Consider the following 24,356-nt stretch of genomic DNA (forward strand, 5'->3'; position numbering starts at 1 on the left):
TGTAATAATTCTTTAATATATTACTTGTGTGGTGTAGAAGAGAATAGAAGTGAATCATTTATTGCTTGCAAACCAATGATGGTAAGATGATGTCATGGGGTAGGACTGGATAAGTCTGACTTCTTCCTACTCCATTCAAGCATGTACTAGGTATAAGCAAATTGATATTGGATTAGCATTTGTTGGATATGTGTAAAATGATGTGTGTTGACATATCAACTGTCTTTACATGCTTGAAAGAATAAATCAAATCAAATCAAATCAAATCAACAGCCTAATTTATTGAACCACTCATGGAAATCAGTGGACTCTAAAGCTTTTTTGCAAAAAAATCAAATCTTGTTGCTGTGATATCTAACTAAAGAATAAATTAGACAGTTATCTTATGTTTGTACTGTAGATATTTAATTTACCCACACACTCACACAAAACATCTGGCTTCAGGGGAGATTTTAATATATTAGAGTCCTGTGGTTATCTAACCTGAAGCTGGTCGTTTGTAGTATTGAGGAAACAGAGAAGGGTCTGGGGGGATTGGCCCGGATATTGACGAAGGCCCCTCACACATCTGAAGCTGCAAAATGTAAAAACAAACAAACAAAGCAGTACAGTATCAGCTGAGAAATGCTGTCAAACAGAAACATGGATTTTTCACATTGATAATTTGACTATTGGTTGGTATTACTTCATGGCAATTACCACCATTAACCACTGATTTTCTTAGGCCTGTAGGTGGTGTAATAACTGCACGCATGTATACCACTTTTCTGACAAAATATAGTAATAATGATATTTAGGTTTATAAACCAAGTACGTGAAAATGAATGAATGAATGAATTATTCATTCTTGTGAACACAACAATGAAATTCCTTTCCGTCCAGTAACTAATACACTGCTTGCTACCGTTAGCTAGATACCTACCAGTGTAGCTACCCTAATAATTTAAGTAAATTATTAGGGTAGCTTATAAAGTTAGCTAGCGTTAAGTAACCAACCAAGGCTCTGTCGACGAAACTAAACACAAATAGCGTTTGACGAAAGATATTTGCAATAGCTTGCGTCGACTAAGCAACTGCAATTGGTTGAGTTGCATAAAATAATCAAGTTAATTCGTTTACCTGTAATTTCGACTTGTTTATCTGTTGAGGATTTAGTTCATGCACCCCTATGACGCCGAGGCCCGGTACAATAATCGTTACCATGGTAACGGCGCAGCCGCAAACGGAAACGCACGTAATAGAAGGACTCCTCCCAAAATTCATCCAAATCTTTTAAGCAGTTGGTAGTTTATCAGAAATAAGTCATGCACGGAGCGGTAGACTACTAACAACACAACAGTGTGCTGTTAATCACGTTTGGTTCAAGTTATGGCGAATCAGTTTGGAGACCTGCCATAAAATGGTTGCTTACAATAATGATATGAATAAAAATCAGGCTTAACACACAACTCACATTATTTCTGTGTGTTTTCCTTCCTGAATATTGCCTTTCAGGTTGTCTAACCCAAGTCAGTCGCCACACCCAAGCTCCAAATATGGCCCAAATCTTTACAAAACCTAACCTAAATTAAAACGTGACCATTTGTAAGCATATTTCACACCTTTCTGTGCTTCTTCAGTTTATAGACACAATTGTAGATTTGAAAGGGTTTTTTTAAACCACAGCTCAGTGACATTTTATGAAATATGTAGATGACATCGGGGTAGCAGGCATAATCCTATGATTTCTGGATAGATTAATAGCTACTATAATACATATATAAAATATTTTTCCATGAATATCACAGGTATCTTTGTCGTACACAGGCGTGCCTATACCTTTTGCCATACACATACTGAGCACCAAAAAAAAACTGTAGGCTATACAATGCACATATGTAAAACAATAGGTGCAGAATAGATTACTGTTTTTTTTCCTGTGTCAAACGCACAACGGCCCCGCCCTCGGCCGGAGGTCTGACTTGCGCTTGCCCAGTTCGTCTCTCCTTTCTCCTTCACAGAGTCCCGTTGTATCGAACATAGCTGAGAAAATTGGACGCTCCGCGACATAAATAAAGGTAAGAAATGGCTGACTGTGAGCTGTGTGTTACTTTAAAAAGTTATTGTCTTACATTGGTTGAACTGCACCACGATTTCGCTGTTGTGAACAGTCATTTGAGTCTCAGTGAGATATGAGTCGCACAGGCGTGCACAAGGAGTGTAGAAAAAGGCGAGTATGCCAGGGTTTCAGTACCAGTTTGGGCCTGCAAGTCCCATTGGTTCACTGAGATTCATAACTGCAACCTGTCTCAAACACAGTCTCCCCAAATACACGTTTAGTGGCCACAGTGTAGGCTGTTTTTAACCAGTCATGGCTACAAAAGGGTCCAATACTTGAAATGGTATGTTTCCACTGTGATGCAACATCTACTCTGCATTATGCCTCCTTAAACATAAAGATTGTGTTTTAAAAATGTAATTGTTGCAATGTTAGTGGCCAAGCACTCAATAGTCTTGATAGGTCTACATATGCCTCCAGACGCGCGGACAATGGAAAGCAGAGGTGGACGCATCTGGCAAATAAAAATACTTATACTGTACACTTGTACTACAGGAGGACCTGATTTAATGGCGCATATGTTTACAGTAATACCACCGTGGTAGTGACCCAGTATATATTAGGCAAATTCATCATTAAAACCAGCTCGGAGGCATAGGTGAAAATGAAACCTGTTATTTTACTGTTAAAACTGAGATTAGTTGGAAATTGTATGCTTGTCATATATTTATATTTTTAAGAATGTCGCTCTCCAAAGTTCTGAAATCAGGCCTGTTAATCAAGTGCCAGAAAAACACATTAGTAATAACACAAGGTGATGCAATAAGCACATGGCTCAAGCTCACTGGTAAATAGGAGCTGGTACACACTGTATCTGTAGTCTGTTACCTTTATACACCCTGAAGTCCACTGGAAGTGACTGGATTATACTGTGAAGCACATACATACATCTCTACACCCTGCACTTTACATTCATGCTATAAATTGACTTTGTGTAACTTAACTGTGCTTGACCTTATCTCGCAGCCACATACTCCTCCCGACATGGGCCAAACGCACTTGTCTTGGCTTCATGATATCTGTGTTGGGTAACTGCCTGTTTACAAAATTTCATAGTTTTTCTGTTTGGTATTTGTTCATTAGCAAGGGGTCTATTGCCTGTATCTACCATGCTCATATTAAACTGTTAAATTATTTGTTTTTTAACTATTGGATAAAGGGCAACCCTGCTGCTGAAATTAGCCATGGTTAAAATATCTAAAGCGTTGGCTTTATAACTTCAAGAAGTTGATTTTCTTCTAAAACAATTTTTAAGTGTGATACATTAATTGCTACATCAGTTTACTGTTATTTCTGACATTTCATAGATATAAAACTGTGTTCTTCATTAGCCCAGTTGAAAGCCAGTCTTCTTCCTCAAATAGAGTATTCTAAAAATACTATTTGTCTGTTTGATTATTGACACCCACAACCACCATCTTGTTGTTTGAGTGGTTGCTGTTTTACTTCTGTTGTTTATGGGTGTTACTTCGACCTTTGAGCCCAGTCAAGAGTCTCATCTGGTTGCAGATAATGAAAGTGTTAAGTGGCAGGAGTGTGAGTGTATATGAACACAGTGTGGAAGTACAACACAGACAATTACATCAATTTTTATAGGGGTTTAAATAGCCTCAATCTGGAGGAGTACCCACGTTGAAACCCAACCACATGTTGTAGTGTCAGGTTCACTTGGGCTAAATTTAGAGCCTAATGTTGAGACTGAGGGATGATGACTAGGAGGGAAAGTGTCAAAATGGACCTTGTGGTGAAGGAGGTGAGGGGGGTACAACATTTGAATTGGATACTACTGACAGTTGTGAGGTTATGTTTTTAGTATTGTCAGTCATTTATAATCAAGCCACACCCACACAGTCCTAATGAAGCAGATTCCCTGGGGTTTTGAGGTTAATGCCTAAAGCAGCTATAACTGATAATTTTATAACAACAATGCATCATTGTTTAGCTGTCGGGTTGGCAACTATCTGCTCAGCACCACACGACAGATATTTATTGACTTGCTGGGGAACACAGAAGCATTTATCAGCTGAAGAGCCAGCTGTTTTCCTTAAGGGTTGGTAGAGAACAAAACAGAGCTAATAGAGAGTTAATATTGGACTTAGATTTTTCAGAAGCATGACTCAGTGTTGCTGACAAGTGCTGGCTAATAAGTCCACCATATCATCTTAAAATGCGGGGATATATCGGTGTTTTTGTTTCCGCTGAGCCCAAGTGGTAAAAAAAATGTATTGGACTTCACCTCTGACTTAAATAATTATTATTAAATAAGTAACAATGTTATAAAGACATCCTTGTAATTTAAAACCAAGTATTTGGGGACTTAAAAGGACAGTACTACCTCAGAATGGGAATAAGACAAATTTGGACAGAGACTGATGTACATATAGGACTCTCCTTATGTAGGTGATGTGCAAGAGGTGAATGACGTTGTGACATCAGCTTGCATCATAGTCACTTTAACACGCTGTAACACTTGTGGACAGGTTTCTGTCCGTATGATCCGCTGTGTTCTGTGCTCTTGTATAAGGGGCACAGAGGATTCTATATTTCACCAGATCATCATTTCATGCCCTTCACCTAACTGCTCTTCTTTGTCTGAAAACAATGCCAACTATCAGTGCCATACAAGGGGAGTACACAGGCCTTATCATGCTCAAGTGCTGCACACAAAGTACATGCATTCATCATCCCCTGGCCTATGCATATACTGTACAATGTAATCCCATAGGTGAACAGTTCTCTGACAGCATGTACATTCTAATGTTCACAGCCACTCTCAGATAAACCCTCATAACTGTCAAAACAGTGCAGGACTACTGTTCTTTTGTCCCTCCTTGTACTTTTCTTGTCTGAAGAGAGTATGGCAGAGAAAAGAGTGGGCAGTGTGGTGGAGCAGGACAAGACAGGAAAAGGCAAGCAGGCAGAGAACAAAGGCCACTGTGCGACATGTCACCACCCCGAACCCAAAGGACATGGTGAGTGGGTGTGTGTTGTAGAGAGACATATGACGAATCATCGGGGTCCCTGGATTTTACTTTGGCTACACTCATCTTAGAGACGAAGATGATAAATCTGAGCAGCTGTCATCTTTACCCTTTGTCAGTTTCAATGTGCTGGATTTCACTGACAGTCTGTGCTGGCTTTGTCATGGATGCTTTAGTCGATAGAACCTGCATTTCCCAAAGCACGGGTAGCAGGAAGTAGACAGCAGTAAAACACAACACACACCCTTCTGTTAACAAATTAGAACATTTCCACATGCAACATTAAAAAATAACACATCAAAAATTAACACATTAAAACCTAGCTCATAAGGGAATGCAGGATATTCTCTAATGCTCCTGCAAAGACACCTTGTCAAAACTGTCTTCACACACACAAAGAGTGTGCACACACACACTGACCAAGGGAACCCTGATGATTGTCTGAAACACTGGGGTGCAGGACTTGTAGTTGCTGACTAACCAAACCTGCTACTGCTTATGTTAGCTCTACTGCATTGGATTTCTTTACACATACATGTTATATCTCTTTCTCTTCACAAGCTTAGCAAAACAGGGATGTCAAAATACAGCACTGACTCTTGCAGCAAAAAGTTCTTGGTTGGATGTGTGGTCTTTTAAAATATTTGTTCCTGCAAATATTTTAAAAGACCTCTCTCCTAGAGAATCATTAGCTTAACAACCTCAGATGCTTGCTAATGGACTGCTGCCAGGCAATCAATAGGGTTCACATAGAAGATGGAGGGGGAGGAGGGAAGCTGGATATCACCAGCACCCTGACAGGCCCCCCTCCAGATGGCAAAGGTTTCCTAACTAAGGCAAATAGGTAAACTGATTGTGCACACATATTTGGTAAAAAGCACTGTTTTTGACTGTGTGTGTGTGTGTGTGTAAGGGAATACAGCTCTTTACATGTGCTTTTGCTTTTGAAAGTGTTGTCTGAGTTGTTTCCCAGCTTCCACTAAGGTGCAGAGTTCAATGTATTCACAAGACGTATTCCGCTTGTATTTATTTGAAGCATTTGTTCTGACTAGCTATGTTAGTATGATGTCTCAGAATGTTGTTTTTTTTTTAACAGAAAATGTAAGTAACAAATCAGAAAACGTACAGATGTGGCAGGTAGGGTCTAATGAAAGATGCTGTTGAGTTGCACCATGGAAAATACAGGGTATAGTACTTTTGGAGCTTAACCTAAAACTCACGATATGTACATACCACTGTTGACAACTCTAAGCCCTTCAACTTTCTGGAGGTGCATTACTAAATATCCCCTTAACTATGTAGTCAGGTTAATGCAGTGAAATGTATGTTATATTGTGTACAAAAAAAAAGTAAAAAGATTACAGTATGTGCATATGTTTTCTTAGGCACAATGGCTGTCCCTCCCGCATACTCTGACTTGGGGAAATCTGCCAAAGACATCTTCTGCAAGGGCTACGGTAACTACACGAATTCTCCTAACATACATGTATATTATTGCTACAATAGTGCAGTTTTATTTGAACTGTTTTGGATGAAGTGATGCTGAAGCAGGACTGATAGCAGAGATTATTCTGTTTGCTGTGTGACTTTAAATGCAGGCTGTTTATTTTTGCTGCAGCTGTTTTACAGCCATGCTGTGCAATACAAGGATGTAAGTTATTTTCCATCCTTCCTTTGTTCCCAGGCTTTGGAGCTTTGAAGCTGGACATTAAGACCAAGTCGCAGAGTGGTGTTGTAAGTATCACTGTTGTCTCTGTGAGCCTGATGTGTTTAAATGTCATGGTCAGGCCTCTCTCTATGAGATGTAGATCAAATGGATGACCCACAGACTTCATGTTACAGTGTGTTTGCTGCCTGCCATGTACTCAGTCTAACATATGGAGTCAGCAGTGTTTGCCCAGCAGAGGTACTTCTTGCTCTTGTCTCTCAGACATGGTATGTCATGATGGGATCAGAGTGCTCCATTGTACTGAATGTTTGGTTAACGCCAAATCCCTTAAGATAGAAGAGCTGCGGCACTGAGGGGTCAAAACATCAGTGGGTCATGTGTCTCATGTAGCTTCAAATAGTTCCAAACGGCCAGTTGAGAGCCATTGTTTTCTGTAGGGAACAGTGGATTTATCAGCACATTACTACTTTTAATGACTTGAACAGCCTTGCAAACCACTTCTGTGTTCTGCTGTTGTATGGCTCTGCTAATTTAGATAGTTAGCTAATCTACTGAAGTCACACAGTATTTGAGAGAGATAGCGAAAAGGTTGTAAAACATGTTTTGACACGTCGCCAACTTAAAATGTCACAAGTATAATTATTGGTATTGATTTCAACCTCTTACTTTAGAAGATAGCAGCCAAGTCAGTGAAACTCCATGCTCCTAATGTTTGGAACTATTCATGGTTCCCATGATCCTTATAGTCAGTGGAGATGTCGTCACCCTCCTCCATTCTGGTTAGCTCCAGACATGCTATGTCTGTGTTGTTATAAACCTTTTGCCATGGTAAAACCATAATGAGCAGTTGCATACAGTTTCCCACATGCCACAATGCTTATTAGAAAAACATTGTAAATGTATTTACTCTGTGTTGCCACGCACAGATTTCCGCTTTCTGTTGCACCGCCTTTTGTTTTCCCAGTGAGTGGATAAATTGCCACATGTAAACTCTGTATGGTTCTTCCTAACTTTCTCTCTTTTCTTTTTTTTCTGCCTCTTCTTTGGACATTCCTGTCAGATGGTAAGAGAGTGTGTGTGCATATGTAATGATTAAACACAGGTGCACTGAAGGGTAAGCAAGTCATGCCAGTTATGTGTTTGTGTACGGGCTTTTTGCCAAGTGTTTCTTTGCAGCAGTAGCTCGTCCGAGTGACACCACTATCCCAACAGCTGCAGCCGTAAAGTAACCGATCCTCAAATACACACACAACCAGGCTCTCCCTCACAGTCCTGCCATGTTTTCAGTTTTCCTTCTCAACTCATTTTTCCATCTTAAAAATGTAGCTTTTGCAGCAGAGGAAAAGCAGAGAAGTGATGCTCATTTCCCATATCTTTTTTGTTTCTCTTTCTCTCTGTCTGAATGCTTTCACAAGCTGTATGCCTTTAGTTTAGTACCTGGGTTCTAAGGTGGCATTTGCCTGTCTGCTCCCCGTCCCACCTCATTTTCCATTTCCATCTCCCCCCTCATTACTCGATCCCTTTGTGCCCTGCAGGAGTTTGCCACCTCCGGCTCCAGCAACACAGACACAGGGAAATCAGGAGGCCACTTGGAGACCAAGTACAAACTGACTGACCTGGGCATCAGCTTCAACCAGAAATGGAACTCAGATAACACTCTCACCACAGAACTCACCATGGAGGACCAGGTAGAGTCAGACAAACAGGATTTTAGTCATTTTAAGCACTTTAAGAAAATATGACAGGATTTTCCTTGCTTATTTAAAAATGTTCAGACCTTCACCTTCAGATAAAATATTAGCTCATAGTATTTATCTGCTGTATGGTTGGTTGTCTGTAGCTGGCTAAGGGCCTGAAGCTTGGTCTGGATGCGTCATTTGTGCCCAACACCGGGTAAGAGCAACCCTGCTCATGCTAAGTAGTTTTCATTGTCTTCAATAAATTGACAATAAACTGCATCACCTCCTTGTCCTTCTTTCTGTAGCAAGAAGAGTGCCAAACTGAAGACGGGTTACAAGCGTGACTACATTAACGTGGGCTGTGACCTGGCCTTCGACATGGATGGTCCCACCGTCCACGCAGCCGCTGTGCTGGGTTATGAGGGCTGGCTGGCTGGCTACCAGTTGGCTTTTGACACTGCCAAATCTAAACTAACCCAGAACAACTTTGCCCTTGGATACAAGGCCGGTGACTTCCAGCTTCATACCAATGTGTGAGTGAAGCTAGGCAGAAAACGGAAGTGACACATTCAATGCAATGAGAGAAAAAAGTATGAAACAATGTTCAGACTAATGGACTCTGCTGCTGATTTGCTGTTGTATTTCAGTAACGATGGAACAGAGTTTGGTGGCTCCATTTACCAAAAGGTGAACAGCAACTTAGAGACAGCAGTCCACCTGGCCTGGACAGCTGGCAGCAACAACACGCGCTTTGGAATTGGAGCCAAATACCAGCTGGATAAGGATGCCTCCCTGTCTGTAAGAACTGACTTCAAAACATCCAGATTTAAAATGATTCAAAATCCTCATCACAAGGGTTAACAGTGACAATGACTGCCAACCTGCTGCTGTTGCTAAATGAAAAGTCAGAGGATCACTAAGTCTGTAAGATTTGTTCCCTTACTGTCTGTACAAACATTTATGGCCATCCATCACATGGTTGTTGAGATACTTCACTATAGACCAGAGTGGTAAACCAACATCCCAACAGGGGAACACTGGCATCCCTAGAGCCTTAGGGCTAAAGTGGTTAATAAAAAGCTCTCTAAACCCCCACTCACTCTGCATAACAACCAGAAATGCTTTTGAAGCCATCATCTAACTTCTCTGCTGTTATTGACCTGAGGCTGATGCATCCATATACAGTATATGATATAGATTATTTAAGTGTATCCCAGTTTCCATCTGTCTACTCTCCTAATGCTGTTTTCATGATCATCTTATCTCTCATTATGTCATCCATGTTGGTTTGTTTCTCCTCACAGGCCAAAGTAAACAACGCCTGTCTTGTTGGAGTTGGATACACACAAACCCTCAGGCCAGGTTAGTTAACTGTCTTTTTAAATTATTTTTGTAAAGCATAGCATGGTTACATTGTGCATAATCTGATATGCTTCCCTGCAGGAGCGAAGCTCACCCTCTCAGCTTTGATTGACGGGAAGAATGTGAATGGTGGTGGACACAAAGTTGGTATGGGTTTTGAGAGGAGGACCGACAAGAAATGCGAGAAGAAAGCAATGCAGGACATGAATGCAGAGCCCAGCTGTGACACTACAAAGGTCCATTCAGCACCATGTAAACACACCTTCCCTCTACACACATATGTGCAGATACACACATTCTTTGGCCTTAACCCTGAAACCCCAAGCAGCCTCCAAGACCTCCAGCACTGTACGTTTTGAAGAACTCAAGCCTCATTTATTGTTGGTTATTTTTAAAATTACATTATTTACAGTTCTTACAGCCAGCCTTTGAGCATATACAGTATTATCAGAATACAACATAAGAACAGGCTTGTCAGTGGACAATTCATGCAAAACCCGTTCTCCATCAGGAGTGCTGCTCATCACTAGTGTGACCAGACAAAGTGCACTTTCAGTAGAGCGTTTGTCTCTCAGGCATCTGTTTCTTTCAGAAATCAGATTTAAAGCACTTCTTATTTTGACTGTGTGGCAACTAATTTTGTTCAAATATACTCTGGTTTTTAGACATTAACAAGATAATTAGAAGACACTTGTTTTGGTATATTGTGGTTTTGTTGCATGGTTTTAAGACTAGAGGGAGGTGCTCATTATCACACTGACAAGTACATTGACTGTAAACAGATGCAATAAAGGCTGGAGAGAAGACAGAGCGGCTGATCCTTCTCAGACTGAGTGGACTCACTGTGATTCCACCAGTCGACCTCAGTAACACAGTAACACACTGTGAATCTTCAGTTGCCTAAATGTCTACTTGTCTCATGTTTGGTAGGGCCAATGGCAGTTTTGAACTCTGTATCACCTCTTTGTCTCATTTGCTGTCCTGTACCCATTCAGTCTTTACCATTTCACTTTATCTGTGCTGTGCTTTGTATAAGAATGTTAGTCAACAGTTAAACTGATTTTACTGATTTAATGGAATAAAGAATATAAAACACTATAGATATATATTTTTTATTTTGGTTGACATGACAGTGAAGAAAGAGAACGTGCCCTCATTCCCAGAACAATGGAAATGAATCAAAGAAAACGTCACATGGAAAGGATGTACTCATGTTAAAGACTCAGTTTTGTTTGAATAACATCATGGGAATGTCTAACGTTGTTATTCTGACATTATTCTCTTAACAGCAGAGCATATGTACACAGATTCTGGACTGCACTATAATGTACAGGTGTGTCTACCATTCATATAATTATCAGTGGATGTTAAAAAAAAAAAAAGAAAAGAAAAAGTAAATCACATTCATAGAGTCATTCAGGATCCAGATATTATAGCTTACTGTCATCCAATGATTGTCTTGCTACAATAAAATTTGCATTAAAAAACTGCCCACTGTGAAACATAAAACATGAAAATGTGCATAATGCAGACATTCTTTAGAACACTTACAACCATTTTTTAAAACTCGTTATTTATGTACAGTATTAAAATACAATTAGTAATTTTTTTTGATAGAAGTCCAGCAAACATGGTGAGACAAATGTCAGTGAAATATAGCTTCAAACCAAAGGCCTAAATATTTCTGCTTTGAAACACATCAGCATTCATTAATTCTTTAGTTATTTCAGGAGAGATCCAGTTTAAAGCACTCTGCAGGCCTCCCTTCATACTGTAAGACTGTAGGAATGATCTAAATGGAATTTTATAAATAGTGCTTTTATATACCGCTTTGTAGCTGAATGGTTGGTCTGTGCTGTTACTGATATGTAAATAAATAACATTTTCTACTAAATTGCTCTTATATAAATCATAATTTGAGTTAGACCTGGCCACAGTACTCAAAATATTGGCAGTGAGTAGGTTTATGTATTTCCTAATCTCATGAAGGGCAGCACGGTGGCGGGGTGGTTAGCGCTGTTGCCTCACAGCAAGCAGGTTCTGGGCCTTTCTGTGTGGAGTTTGCATGTTCTCCCCGTGCTTGCATGGGTTCTCTCCGGGTGCTCCAGCTTCCTCCCACAGTCCAAAAACCAGCAGCATAGGTTGATTGGTGTCTCTAAATTGCCTGTGTGTGCGAGTGGTTGTTCATATGTGCGTTGGCCCTGCAATGGGCTGGCGACCTGTCCAGGGTGTACCCCGCCTTTCGTCCGCAGCTGGCTGGGATTGGCTCCAGCCCCCCGTGACCCCGATTGGGACTAAGCGGTTTAGAAAATGGATGGATGGATGAAAAAATGTAGCAGCAGCTATTACACACATTGTCAGAACAGCTATACCCCCTTGTAGTTTGACATCCCAGCCACACAGAGGCAGTACTGTACCACATGTAATCAAAGAATTAAACCCAGTTTAGGAGAGGTCACTGGAGAAGTTCTGGCCTCCACGCAGCCACGTCCACTCCCTCAGCATCTAGAACAAAAACAAAGGGCGGTGTTTTTCTTTTTAACAGTCACCATATGTAATTCAAAGAAAAACATGGAAACGGTCATAATCCACGCAAATCAGCTGCTTGCGTAAGAGCTGGGGTGAGGAAGTGTGAGCATGCACAGTATGTACCCCCATACTACTCTCTGACTCCTGGATGGTGTCGTGTAGCAAACTCTGGAGTCGACTCTCAAATGTCCTGCTCTCTTCCACGAGGGACTCGTCACTGCAGACACACCCAATGTGATTCATACATGTTACTAATGGCTTCAGTCAGTATCAGAAAATGTATTTGTGCCCTTTGAAAGATTCAGTGATGCTGTTTTAAAGAAAACAGGACAATGGTGTGAAGTGTGAAAGCAAATACAGTACAGAGCAGTGAGATCGTAGGGAGATTATTTCCATGCAATTAAAACTAACAACTTTGTCTTAATTTATGTAATCAAATAAAATTGAATTTGAATACAAGTTTGCTAATATGTGTGTAGGTGAGTGAAATGTAAAGTCTAGATTATTTTCTGTATTCCTTAATAAGATTTACAGAAGATGAGTCAGTCCCTGAAGGTACCGGTAAAAGGTTCTTTAAACTCAAATGTGTGTATGTGTTTGTGATACTGTAAGTGCACTCACAGCTGCTGTAAGCTGTGTCTGGGGGTCAGAAGAGGTGGCACTGATGAGGGGGTTTGTAATCCATCAGGACTCCCACTGACTGGGCTGCGAACTTTACTCTACTCAAGGCAAGATGAAGCAATTTCTGTTAGTTAATACAATATGCAGCACCTGCTTATTGGAGAAGATATTAAACAAATTCTTATTTTATTAACTGAGCTTTAGGCATTTGTTATCTAGACTATTTTAAAGTTGACCTGATATTTATAATGAAGTGTTGAAGCTGACAAATGTCCTGTAAGTGGTGCTTGAGAATCAGGTAAATTTCACCAAAGTTAAACTTGTCAACATCTGCACACTTGCTGAAATTCTGCCATTATTATTTGTAGCTTATCAGATCATAATATGTACTGTAATTATATGCAATTAACAGGCACTAGTAGAAATGGGAGGGTGTTTTGTGTCTGTGAATAGTTCATGTGTCCTCACACAGGCGACTTTGAGCAGGTTCCACAGTTCCCTCTGTCGTTTCTCCTGCAGACTCATCAGGACTTGTTCGCTCTCAGCCATCCTCTGGACCACGCCCTCCACCTTCGGCAGCAGCTCCATCACCCGCTGACGGCACATGGCCGTCTTACTGCATAATAGACACAAATAACAGTCCAATACGGAGGAGGAAAATTAACAACACCCCTCTGTGCTGTCACTGTATATTTTCTTTTAATATATTACAGTATGCAGTACAGATATGTTTGATGAATCAGCCATTGTTTTGAATAACTAATAAGCTGTTTCGATACATAAATTAAATGCTTCTTTGGCCACCATATTGTAAACAGTACTGTCTTCTGCAATGGATTATTTGACCACCCCTAACTTTTATAAGAGAGCTACTAATAAATCATTAATAACTTTAAAGCATTTATAACCACAGATATGAATGCATAATGTAAAATTAAATATGTATATTCATTAGTTATCATTTTTACACTTTAAAATAAGTTATCAAATGTCCAGTTATAAATGCCCTTAATTCGATTTGCCACCTTGCACTTAGCCATCAGATTACAGCTATAAATGTTAATAAGTCACCAGTGTTTAGTATTTATGCTTTTGCCTTATCTGCTTTAAGATGTCAAAATGTTTGTTGAGAAAAATGGCCTGTTTCACCTTTACAGTAGCTTTTTTGTGACCTAAGTTACACCTCAAACACCTGTGTAGGTCTGCAGAGCCCCTAAATAATGGTCTGTGGCCCAGCTCAGCAGCCAGGGAGGGTTTTGGGATTACATAAAGCTGAGCAAATACCTGAGGTGTGTATAAAAGTCTTTGAGCTTCCTCTCATAGAACTGCACAGCCTGAAGCACCAGACGCACCACTTCCTGACTGTCCCCTGGACACCTCTGGTCTGAGAGGGAAAGGAAAAGGAAAGTCAGAAGAACATAAAAAGGAGGTTTATTGTCACAGGGAGACACCATGACGACTGTTAAGTAAAAAGTGAACAGATGCATGAAAAATCCAAACCTCTGTGTTTCTCTCTGAGTTTGCGGAACAGCTCCATGGCTTTTCCTTCACTAAGGATCAAAGAGAGGAACAGTGCTGGATCCAAGATCACAAAGCAGTTGTTTATGTTGTTTTTACAGTTAAGTTTGGTGCAGACTTACAGTGTGTCCAGGGCCTCTCCACTCCTCCATGGCTGCCTCTGCACATCCACTATGTCTTGCTGCAGCTGCATCATCTCTTCCTCTAGTTCACTCACCTTGGCCTGGACAGCCACACATGAGCTTTAGTCTTTCTGAAACACGTGAATACTCCTTCCACACACACAAACATAGAAACACACTCCACTCTACCTGACCACAGCTGACAGCAGTTTGCTCCATCTCCCTCCACACACCCAGGAGTTTCTCTGACGCTAGAAAATGTGAAGGAAAAAATTCAGTCAGTTGTTGAGTTAGTAGGATTAAAGGGCAGGTTTTGCCAGTTGTGGTCTCTTGGCTATCTAACAACATGTTTCTGTGACATAGTACCAATGCCAGTGGCTGTCTGCTCCTGGTATTTGTCCATGTCTATGTGAAGGCTGGTGGTGAAGAAATCCAGCTTGGCCATGAGCCTCTGGTGCATGGACACCATCTCATTTTTCTGTTTGGACAGTGAAGAGTTGTGTCTTAGGAGGCTCATGCTGAAGGAAAAGAGGTAAAGAAATTTTAAGGTAAAAAAGCAAACATTTATTTGTATAACACTTTTCTAAACCACAGTTACAAAGTGCTTTATAAAAGAAAATGTACAATAAAAGCGAAGGAACTAAATGAAACAAATAAACAGCATTAAATAAAATCAAACAACATAAATGAATAAAGATAAATATCGCATACAACAAAAACAGAAAAACCCTAGTCAGTACTGGTAGTGAACACCTGCATAAATAGATAGGTTTTTAGGAGCAAGCAGAAGGCAGTGACATAAGGGACAGAACGAAGATCAAATGGAAGACTACTCCACAAATTAGGGGCAGTTATGGCAAAAGCCTAGTCACCATAGTTTTTCAGCCTAGATCTATGCAAATGTGTGAAAATATACAGTATATGTTGTGTGTGGGAGCTAATGTGTGTATGCCCTACATGGCAGCTTTCTGTCCCTGCTGCAGTCTTTGCCAGTCTTCTTTCAGGGAGCGGATGGTGTGCCACGCCTGGCCGCAGGTCCTCCTCAGAGGGCTGTAGGCCAGAACGTGCTTAGGGTCCGTTTCTGTGAGAGAGAAAGAGAGAAAAAAAAATCAGATAAGAGACAGAAACTCACAGTCAGACTAAAGCAAAGAAGGTGATCTAAAGCATACATTACACCTTAAGTAATCTTAACCTTGAATCATACATTTTGTTTCACCGTAAGAGTTCATGTTGCTTAACTTGTCAAAAACACTATGCAAAACTTTCACTAGAAATCTAGCACAGGAACCCTGACACATCTTGGTTGCTTAGCACAATGAAATATTTACTTTGATTTCCATTTTTGGCTAAAGTGTTCAAATCATTAAGGCACATTCACCTGAAATAGATGTATAAATCACAAAATATAGAAAAGACATATTGCATATTTTAATTCTCAGTTGAGATAAACTTTGTACTTACGGACAAAACGGATGTTTTCAGGGAGAGTGCGAGGAGAAAACTGGGGCTCATAGCTGCAAGAGGAGCGATCAAACAGGAAGACCAGAGGCAAATCTGTCCGTCGCCCATCTATCTCCTACAAACGCAGGTAATAATAATACTAAGACTCACTTTCACACAGTGTTTTTGAATATTCTGAAGGCATTGTGTGTACAGCATTTATGTCAGATTTTACTGTGTAATCTATGGCACACTGCATGGCCAGGCCATTAGGCTCCAAGGCTAATCCCGCCTCCAGCAACAGCTCCTGATTGGCTGCGGGGATGTTGGTGTCTTTCTCTATTCTCAGCTGCAGGTCGGCAACAGTCTCACCGTCTGAGACGGCATACGTCAGGATCATTGCAGACCTCATGTTCAGGACATGAACCAGCTGAGGGAAAAGACAAAGCACATGGAAACAGAACAAGTAAATGTGTTAACCTAAACAAAAAAACAAAAAAGCACAATCTTTAAATGATAGAATGGGTGCCTTTAATTACAGCCTTACCATCAGTCCAAGAGGTAATTTGTTTAAAGCTGGACCACAGATTCAAAGATGTAACCTTGCTATAAGTTCTGTTACCATCAGAACAGTGATTTCTGAGTACCATTTAACAAAAGAACAAAACCAGCACCGGGGAAACGGGACAGAGTGAAAGAATCAGCGAATGAATAAATTAACCTTGAGCTGCAGTATGATCTCAAGCTGGGAGAAGCAGTCACTGGGTGTAGTGTTATGGTCTTTGCCTCTCTCCTGAGGGGACCACTTTAACATCAGCTGCAGCCACCTCTCCAGCTTCTCTAATAAAAGACTGTCAACAGTTAACATGTTAGACTGAGATTAGAAGAGTCGTAGATTAGCAATGTATGTGTGAGTCTGTCAGAGATAAAATCACCTGTTGAGGTTGTTAGGCTGGGGCAGATGTTTAGAGTAGCGGACCTCCCCTAAGAGGTCCTCATAGACGACAATGTCATCATCATGCTTCAGCCTCAGTTTATTGTGCCTGACAAGGATACAGATGGTTTATATGTATGAGAGATAGCCCTAAGAAGTTAGGTTTCGAGTTTCATATCACTGCCTCTTTGTTTTTCTTCTCATTTTATGCTTTTATCGTGGTGCATTCTTCTCTGTGTACGTGACTGGAACTGAACCTGAACTTCTACAATAATGGAACATGATTTTCCTCTATGTACCTACCACAGAGCCCCCTGGAGTCTCATATCTTTCATTTATCATACTAGCAAGGCCCCAAGGGGTATTTACACTGGCACAGCCCACATATCCTGCAATTCTGTACTTTGATAACTCCTGTTTTTATATTCCCTGTGTGGTAAATTCAGCTGTGTAGCAATAATATTAATTTGGAATTGATTTTATCATGGTTTAAAATTCAAAAACATCATTGTTGAGGTTATTTTGAAAAAGATAGTCAGAGAGATGCAAAAGCAAAAAAATAAAATAAAATAAAAAAATATGACTTCATTTTTAATGGTGACCTCTGAGAATTTTTTAGAGGTGCCACTACCAGGGAACAGGCTGCCAGGTTGGTAAGAAAGGCCGAAATCCTGTGATACACTCAAACACCAAAGTCCCGAAGCTCCAGTAGTCCACAGTGACCGTGTACTTCTGCCTTTCAATGAGCTCCGGAGCCTGAAAGATAGAAGGAAAACCACCAGGCTCGGATGTTACAGTCTAGAATACAATGAGTAAACTAAAACATGTTCACCTCTGTTTCATCACTTACTAAGTACTGCAGTGTTCCTACAAATGAGGTGCAAAGGCTGCTCTGGTCCAATTCCTTAGCATAGCCAAGATCTATGATCTTGTGGATCAACTGAGGTTAAGGGTGAGAGCAAAGGAAAAGATATTAGCAAAATTTTATCCAGCAAACAAACTGATAACTTGAAGGAACTGTTTGCCATTGTGGGGAAAGCATTTACTCGATTTCTGGCAGAGTTAGATGAGTGGATCAATACTACATATTTAATAGAAAGATGTGAGAATGATCTCTTCAAATACCTCTCTGCAAGAAAGGGAATATATATTTTACCCAAAATGTCAAACTATTCCTTTAAGACATGACTAAAAATACACATTTAATGCTTTGCTTTTCGATTGTGCATGAACACATCTGTCTTAATAACCACCACCACCAAACGAACAAGTGTTCATGCAAAACTATAAAACCGAGCTATAAACTGAGCAGTGTCATAAACTGACCACACTCATATAAGATTCATAATTTCCTTGCGTCCTATGGAATGATGAAGCATTATAATTTGTAATATAATGCACAAAATACAGGGAGGCCCACAGAGGAAGGTAAGAGCAAGGCCATTCCTCATAACTGCAAGGATAAGGTTTTGTGAATTTACATTTCCCATGTTAAATATTCCACACAGCAAAGTTGTGCTCAACTGTTGAGCATAAATATGTACTTATACCAGATAACCCACATAGAGGCAAAAACGTTTTTATACGACTGCTTTTTTGTGGTTTGGCTATTATTGTCATCATAACAAGATGGTTTGTGGGGTCTTGAACTCACCCTCTTCTCCCCCTGCTGCAGCACAATGTTTTCTGGTTTCAAATCTCGGTGGATGATCCTCTTGTTGTGGAGGTAGGTCAGAGCCGAAGCTGTGGTGAGAAAGAAGAAGGAACAAGAGTCAGAAGAATAGGGGAATGCAGTGTTACCATTGTATGTATTGTAAATGAGTTAATGAGGCACAGTATATGTAGAGGAAATATATTTCTGTTTTTACCTTTAAAAAACCGGCAAAGATTCATGGCTTGCTTTCATTGGAGGTGTTTATTGGTGCATCTAAACTAAACTAGAGTTAAACTAGAAAATTGGCCAGACAAATGCACAGGCTGATATTAAAAATGCCAAAATATGTTTGAGGTAATTTAACACCAGTACTGCCAAGCAGGGAGCACCTAAAAGTTGTTTGTATTCAACTGTAAAATGTCTGCAGTTCTTTAATAGCTAAAATGAAGCATCTATTATTTAAATCAAGAAATAAGTGAAATATCAATATTAGTATCTGCCTCAAAAATCCAGCATCAGTCAAGCTCTAAGGTAAACATTTACTACTTTCATTTGTCACTTAGCTGGATGGGATTCTTTCAATCTCTTATGTAATAAAAGAAACTCAGTCAAATACACAGGGTAGCCATCTGTCAGATGGACGCCATAGTCATACAGGAGTGTTTTAGTTAACTGATTTAAGCACAGTGATGAGGTCAGTGGCACTTACAGTCAGGTAACTTAGGGAATACTCCACCAGAATAGGATTGCCCTCCTATAACATTTCTGGATTAATGATGGAGAATGTAATAAAATTATCAAAACCAGAATGAGAGAGATCATCTTTTATATTCCATGCATTCTTCAACTTTTTCAAAACCCAAAACCTGGCATCAACATCACCCACATACAATTCAACTTACAGTTACTGGCCAGTGTTTTGAGCAGCCGTCCTCAAGCAGAGATGAGGAGCAGCTACAGAGCTCTGGTAAGTTCACTTCTTTCTAATGCCACACCCATTTTTTTTTCTTCTTTAAAATGCATTTGACCTCTGACCAAACCCAGCATCACTGATGGATGAACTCAAAGTGTGCTCTCTTGCACCACACCCAAGAGTGATGTCACAGTGTACTGACACACCCTGGAGAACAGTTGAGAACCTTTTATTTTTTAGTTCTTCTCTCACAGTGCTGATGAAATTATCCCCGTGATCTCTTAATCTGTCATCTGCAATTATTTTTTCTTTTTTTTTTTAAGAATTAATTTGATTATTGATTACTGTCTTATAGTTAAAGTGTTGATTATTACTGTTCCCATTTGGTCTGTGGGTTCTGTATTGTCTTTTCTTTTGATTGTTTGTTGATTTGCCAGAGATTATGTTGTTTGGTCTTTTGTTCAAACATGTTTTTTTTGTTTTTTAAAAAAAGATAATGATGTGACCCATATGCTATGGCCTTCACAGTCACTAGATTTTAACACAACTGAACGCCTATGGGAGATTTTGGGCCAAGGTGTTTCACAGTGTCTCCACCACATCATCAAAACACCAAATGAGGGAGTATCTTTTGGAAGATTGGTGTTTATCCCTCCGGTGGAGTTCAGAGACTTGTAGAATCAAGTGCCAAGGTGCACTGAAGCTGTTCTAGTGCCACGTGGTGACCCACTACCTTATACTTTTGGTTGAGGTTTCCTTTGTCACACATTAGTATATAGCTACATTCTTTAGCCATTAATGTTGTAACTGAAGTTAAACTGTAATAGGTTTTGTCTGTCAAACTGAAACTATGTCACTACACTTGTGTGTCAAAGGGTGACTAGTATGTGTGCTGGAAATGAGTATAATGAAGCAGAACTCATAACCTTGGGAACCTATACTAATGTATATGTGTGGAAGACTGAGTTTTTGGGTGTGGATGTGCATGTCTGTGTGTTTACCTTTCACTTGTGAAGCATTTTAAAGGAGATCACTGAGTATCAGGAATCATGCATCAGTGGGTAACAGAAAACAGAGTTTGTGTGTTTGTGTGTCTTACTCTATTCCGCTCTAGATATTTGTGACCCAAGTCACATGTCCTCTCTCAAACCTGTTTATACAGCATCAAATATACACTGCACTGTTGATGTTAGCTTTCATGCACTGTTTGTGAAAGAGAGCTTGAGTGTCTGATTGCTGACGTAAGACCGTCCAAGGGTGAGTTGTTGCCATGGTGACTAATAGGTTGATGATTCTGGGTCACAGGTGATGTCGTGGTACTGGTCACCATGACCATTTCCTCCATACTACAGGAAATTAATCACACTGCCAGCTCACTCAATCGCTCTCTCTCACTCTCACATGCATGCAATTAAACATTTCATAATAGTCACACTGAAGTTGGGGACTGAGCAGGATACTCACAAATGTCACGTAACAGAATCAGAACAGAGCCCTCTCTCATCCCACAGCAGTTCTCCAAGAGGTTCAGATACTGCAGAGAGCACAAACACAGACACTTAGGGAGAAAAGAGATCTCAGTCTTTGCAAAACATTCCCTAATCTCTTATTTTTTATTAATGTTTCATGAAATCGTTGCTCTTCTACTCCTCTGTAAAACAGCTATTTTCCATTCATTAAGTACCTGGTATTTATCAGGGTTCAGACAGTTCAGACATACATTGGAGCTCACAAACAGGCTCAGACTGAAGCATAAAACAAAGAAACAAAAAGATTTTACTATGCCTCATAAATAAACCAAACTTTTTTTCCCCAATGCATTTTTACTGGTGACCTGATTTTTAGAAGCATTTCTGATAATGATTCTAACAAACTAAACAGGTTTTGCAAATTGGCAAATCAACACTTTTGTTGTAAAGACTTTTATTTGTTTAGCTTTAAACAATATAAATGAAGCTTTGGACTGCTGGAAACCTGTGGCAGGCTTGACAAAAGAGGCTGGAACTGTTTTTTCCTCTCTCTCCCCACTAACCACTCCAACTGCCCCCAGCTCAAATGCTTAGCTTTTGACCATCTGGGATGCTTTGAAATTTTTATGACACTGCGGTTTGTGATGGTTGGTATTTTCCTCTTTTAGAGGCTGGACACTCTTTATCGCCTCAGTTTGTTATAACTGCTGCAGGTTTCTCCCCTAGAATGAATTGCAAATAATCCGCTTGGATCGGCCAAACAAATTAATCTATCATATTCATGTGTGGTTATCTTAAACCCAATGAAATACAGAAAAAAATACTGACATTTGTAATTTCAGTTTTGATGTGCCCATTTCTGACACTGATACACAAAAGAAAAGCACTAAAGTTTTACAAACCAAACTATATCCAGGCCTGGTGCTGAGAGAAAGAGTCATGAAAATGGTTCAACAAGGATTATCAACACACATGGTTACAGCTCCATGTCAATTTATTGTAGGTCAACACTTTGATGTGGTTTAGGACACTGGATTAGTTTCCTAAACCACATATGTGTACACACACTCACCAACAAACCACAGGCTTTTACCTTTCTCAAATCCCCTCCCTGACAGTATTCCATCGCCAGCAGTGGCAGGTCATTGGTGACCACCAGCTTCTGCATTCTCTCAGGAACCTCTCTGGCTGCAACCACATTAACATGGCTCAACCTGTGTGAATAAAAACCAGCAGATATTAGTCAGTGAGGCTGCTTATATTTATCATTACTGAGATGAATGTACATATTAAAACTCATTGCCTAGGGTTGACACATTAGATGCTATACTTATAAAAAAGGCATCTTGTGCTACATTTTGTCAGTTGTAAGAGGGTCAACTTTCCCTTTACAATCTGACTAATTACGAAAGAAAATCTGTGAAAATGTACAAATCCCGACCTATACCTATCTTTTCCAGTCTTTTTGGCCCTATCAAAGTGAAGCATTGCATGCGTAGCATAGTCATGATAAAAAGAAAGTACATGCTCCTTCAGTTCTATGTTGTTATTATTCAGGGGCTAAATAACAACCGTGGTCCTCATCAACCCCTGTAAACAAAGAAAATAACCACAAGAAAAAAAACATATAGATTTTAATATGTAGTCAATAATTCCCAAAAGTAAACCGTCATACAGAAACCAGGTAGGAAAATTAAAGTACACCAAATTAAAGCACTACATTCAGTACCAGGTAGAATCACCTTTAATAACAATAACTGGAATTAAATATTTTCTGGCAGCACAGCAGCACAGCGGTTAGCACCGTCACCTCACAGCAGGTTCAAGCCCTGGCCGACCTGCGGCCTTTTTTATGAGGAGTCGGAATGTTCTCCCTGTGCCTGCGTGGGTTCTCTCCGGGTACTCCACCTTCCTCCCACAGTCCAAAGACATGCAGCTTAGGTTGACTGGTGACTCTAAATTGCCCGTAGGAGTGTTTGGTTGTTTGTCTACATGTCAGCCCTGTGACAGACTGGCAATCTGTCCAGGGTGGACCCTGCCTCTCGCCCAATGTCAGCTGGGATTGGCTCCAGCTCCCCCACGACCCTGTTCAGGAATAAGCACTATAAATAATTGATGCATGGGTGGATGTTTTCAGTAGGGCTTTATGAGTCTCTCATATTGTTTTGGAGAAATTATGGCCCACTCCCACAGCATTCCAGTGAGGCTGAGGTCTGGATTTTGACTTGACCATTCCAGTGCCTTGATTTCTTTTTCTTCTCCACTTTGACTTCTGTAGCCATTTCATTTAGATGCAAATTTGCTTATGTGCTTGGGATCATTGTCCTGTTGCATGACCCAATTTTGGCCCAGCTTAAGCCGCTGGACAGATGGCCTCACATCTGTCTCAAGAATATTCTGGTATAAAGTGGAGTCCATTGTTGTCTCAGTGGCTGGAAGTTTCCCGGGTGCTGTGGCTGCAAAACAAGCCCAAATCATCACCCTTCCACCACTCTGCTTGACAGTTGGATATGAGTTTGATTTTCAGCAAATAAGGCACTGTGCATGATGACCAGACAGCTCCATTTTGGTCTCAGAAATCAAAAGGATTCTGTTCCAGAACCTTTGTGGTTTGTTCAGATGCAGTTTTGTGAACCTCAGTCGTGCTGCCATGTTCTTTTTGGAGAGAAGGGGCTTTTTCCTAGCCACCCATTTGTGGACGCCATACTTGTTCTGTCTTTTTATAATTGTGCCATCATGAACATGACATGATGTAGCTCTTGGCTTTTCCCTTATATCTCTAAATGATCTGACCTTGGATGGAATTTGCTCACTCCTGAGAAGACTTGAAGGCTCTCCATTTGTAAACAATGTTTCTCACTGTAGAACAGTGAGTCTCAGATTGTTTGGAGATGGACTTGTATCCCTTCCCGGACTGATGTGTAGCAACAGTTGCTTCTCTGAGATCATGACTGATGCCCTATTTTTTTGGCATGATGTAGGCACACACCTCCAGATCAGGCATCCGACTTTTTTTTGTTGCAACTTTCTCAAATATGGTCTCCGCTTGTGACCAAAAGCTGCTCTGGGTACCTTCTCTGCTATAACTCAATAGCTTTTTCGCTATAAAAACAGAGCAGTAACACGTCTGCCTGCCTGTCCCTGTGGGAGACCCCTGACTTGTGCAATGAGTGCAAGGGCAGAGTGCGCACGAGTAGGAAGTCAGGCTGAACTAACACAATATATTATCTTTTTCCTTTCTTCCCTTCTTTTCTTCCTTCCATCCATCCATTTTCCTCTACTTATCCGGAACCGGGTCACGGGGGCAGCAGTCTAAGCAAAGATGCCCAGACTTCCCTCTCTCCAGACACTTCCTCCAGCTCCTCCG

The 24,356-nt window shown here is 40.4% G+C and overlaps 3 protein-coding genes across 4 annotated transcripts in view; 1 reads left to right on the forward strand and 2 right to left on the reverse strand.

Moving 5' to 3' along the window:
* Positions 1-1,214, reverse strand: part of enkd1 (enkurin domain containing 1) — a 4,066-nt gene extending 2,852 nt beyond the window's left edge. The window contains exons 1-2 of one of the 2 annotated variants that reach the window (XM_020593782.1): positions 1,120-1,214; positions 484-574 (exon numbers count right to left, since the gene is read on the reverse strand). In XM_020593782.1, the coding sequence (XP_020449438.1) occupies positions 484-574; positions 1,120-1,203 (175 nt within the window). In that variant the 5' untranslated portion in view covers positions 1,204-1,214. The remainder of the gene's footprint in view (positions 1-483; positions 575-1,119) is intronic. The other variant, XM_020593783.1, reaches the window with a different exon arrangement.
* Positions 1,215-1,974: 760 nt separating this feature from the next.
* Positions 1,975-10,148, forward strand: vdac3 (voltage-dependent anion channel 3). The gene is made up of 11 exons (XM_020593948.1): positions 1,975-2,057; positions 4,951-5,070; positions 6,465-6,536; positions 6,764-6,813; positions 7,809-7,811; positions 8,284-8,436; positions 8,589-8,641; positions 8,733-8,960; positions 9,075-9,225; positions 9,732-9,789; positions 9,871-10,148. Exons 2-11 carry the CDS (start codon positions 4,956-4,958, stop codon positions 10,146-10,148), a joined length of 1,161 nt encoding a protein of 386 aa, XP_020449604.1. The 5' UTR covers positions 1,975-2,057; positions 4,951-4,955.
* Positions 10,149-11,883: 1,735 nt separating this feature from the next.
* ikbkb (inhibitor of nuclear factor kappa B kinase subunit beta) overlaps positions 11,884-24,356 on the reverse strand; it is an 18,065-nt gene continuing 5,592 nt past the window's right edge. Inside the window, exons 4-22 of the mRNA XM_020593967.1 lie at positions 22,083-22,203; positions 20,985-21,054; positions 18,608-18,696; positions 17,804-17,893; positions 17,585-17,709; positions 16,955-17,062; positions 16,741-16,870; positions 16,255-16,449; positions 16,041-16,155; positions 15,537-15,660; positions 14,946-15,097; positions 14,769-14,830; positions 14,580-14,680; positions 14,440-14,489; positions 14,224-14,323; positions 13,408-13,555; positions 12,940-13,037; positions 12,442-12,535; positions 11,884-12,294 (exon numbers count right to left, since the gene is read on the reverse strand). Coding sequence (XP_020449623.1) covers positions 12,235-12,294; positions 12,442-12,535; positions 12,940-13,037; positions 13,408-13,555; positions 14,224-14,323; positions 14,440-14,489; positions 14,580-14,680; positions 14,769-14,830; positions 14,946-15,097; positions 15,537-15,660; positions 16,041-16,155; positions 16,255-16,449; positions 16,741-16,870; positions 16,955-17,062; positions 17,585-17,709; positions 17,804-17,893; positions 18,608-18,696; positions 20,985-21,054; positions 22,083-22,203 — 2,032 coding nt within the window. The 3' untranslated portion in view covers positions 11,884-12,234. The remainder of the gene's footprint in view (positions 12,295-12,441; positions 12,536-12,939; positions 13,038-13,407; positions 13,556-14,223; positions 14,324-14,439; positions 14,490-14,579; positions 14,681-14,768; positions 14,831-14,945; positions 15,098-15,536; positions 15,661-16,040; positions 16,156-16,254; positions 16,450-16,740; positions 16,871-16,954; positions 17,063-17,584; positions 17,710-17,803; positions 17,894-18,607; positions 18,697-20,984; positions 21,055-22,082; positions 22,204-24,356) is intronic.

This window comes from Monopterus albus, unplaced genomic scaffold (genome assembly GCF_001952655.1).
Source record: "Monopterus albus unplaced genomic scaffold, M_albus_1.0 scaffold20.1, whole genome shotgun sequence".
In the NCBI taxonomy this organism is placed as follows: domain Eukaryota; kingdom Metazoa; phylum Chordata; class Actinopteri; order Synbranchiformes; family Synbranchidae; genus Monopterus; species Monopterus albus.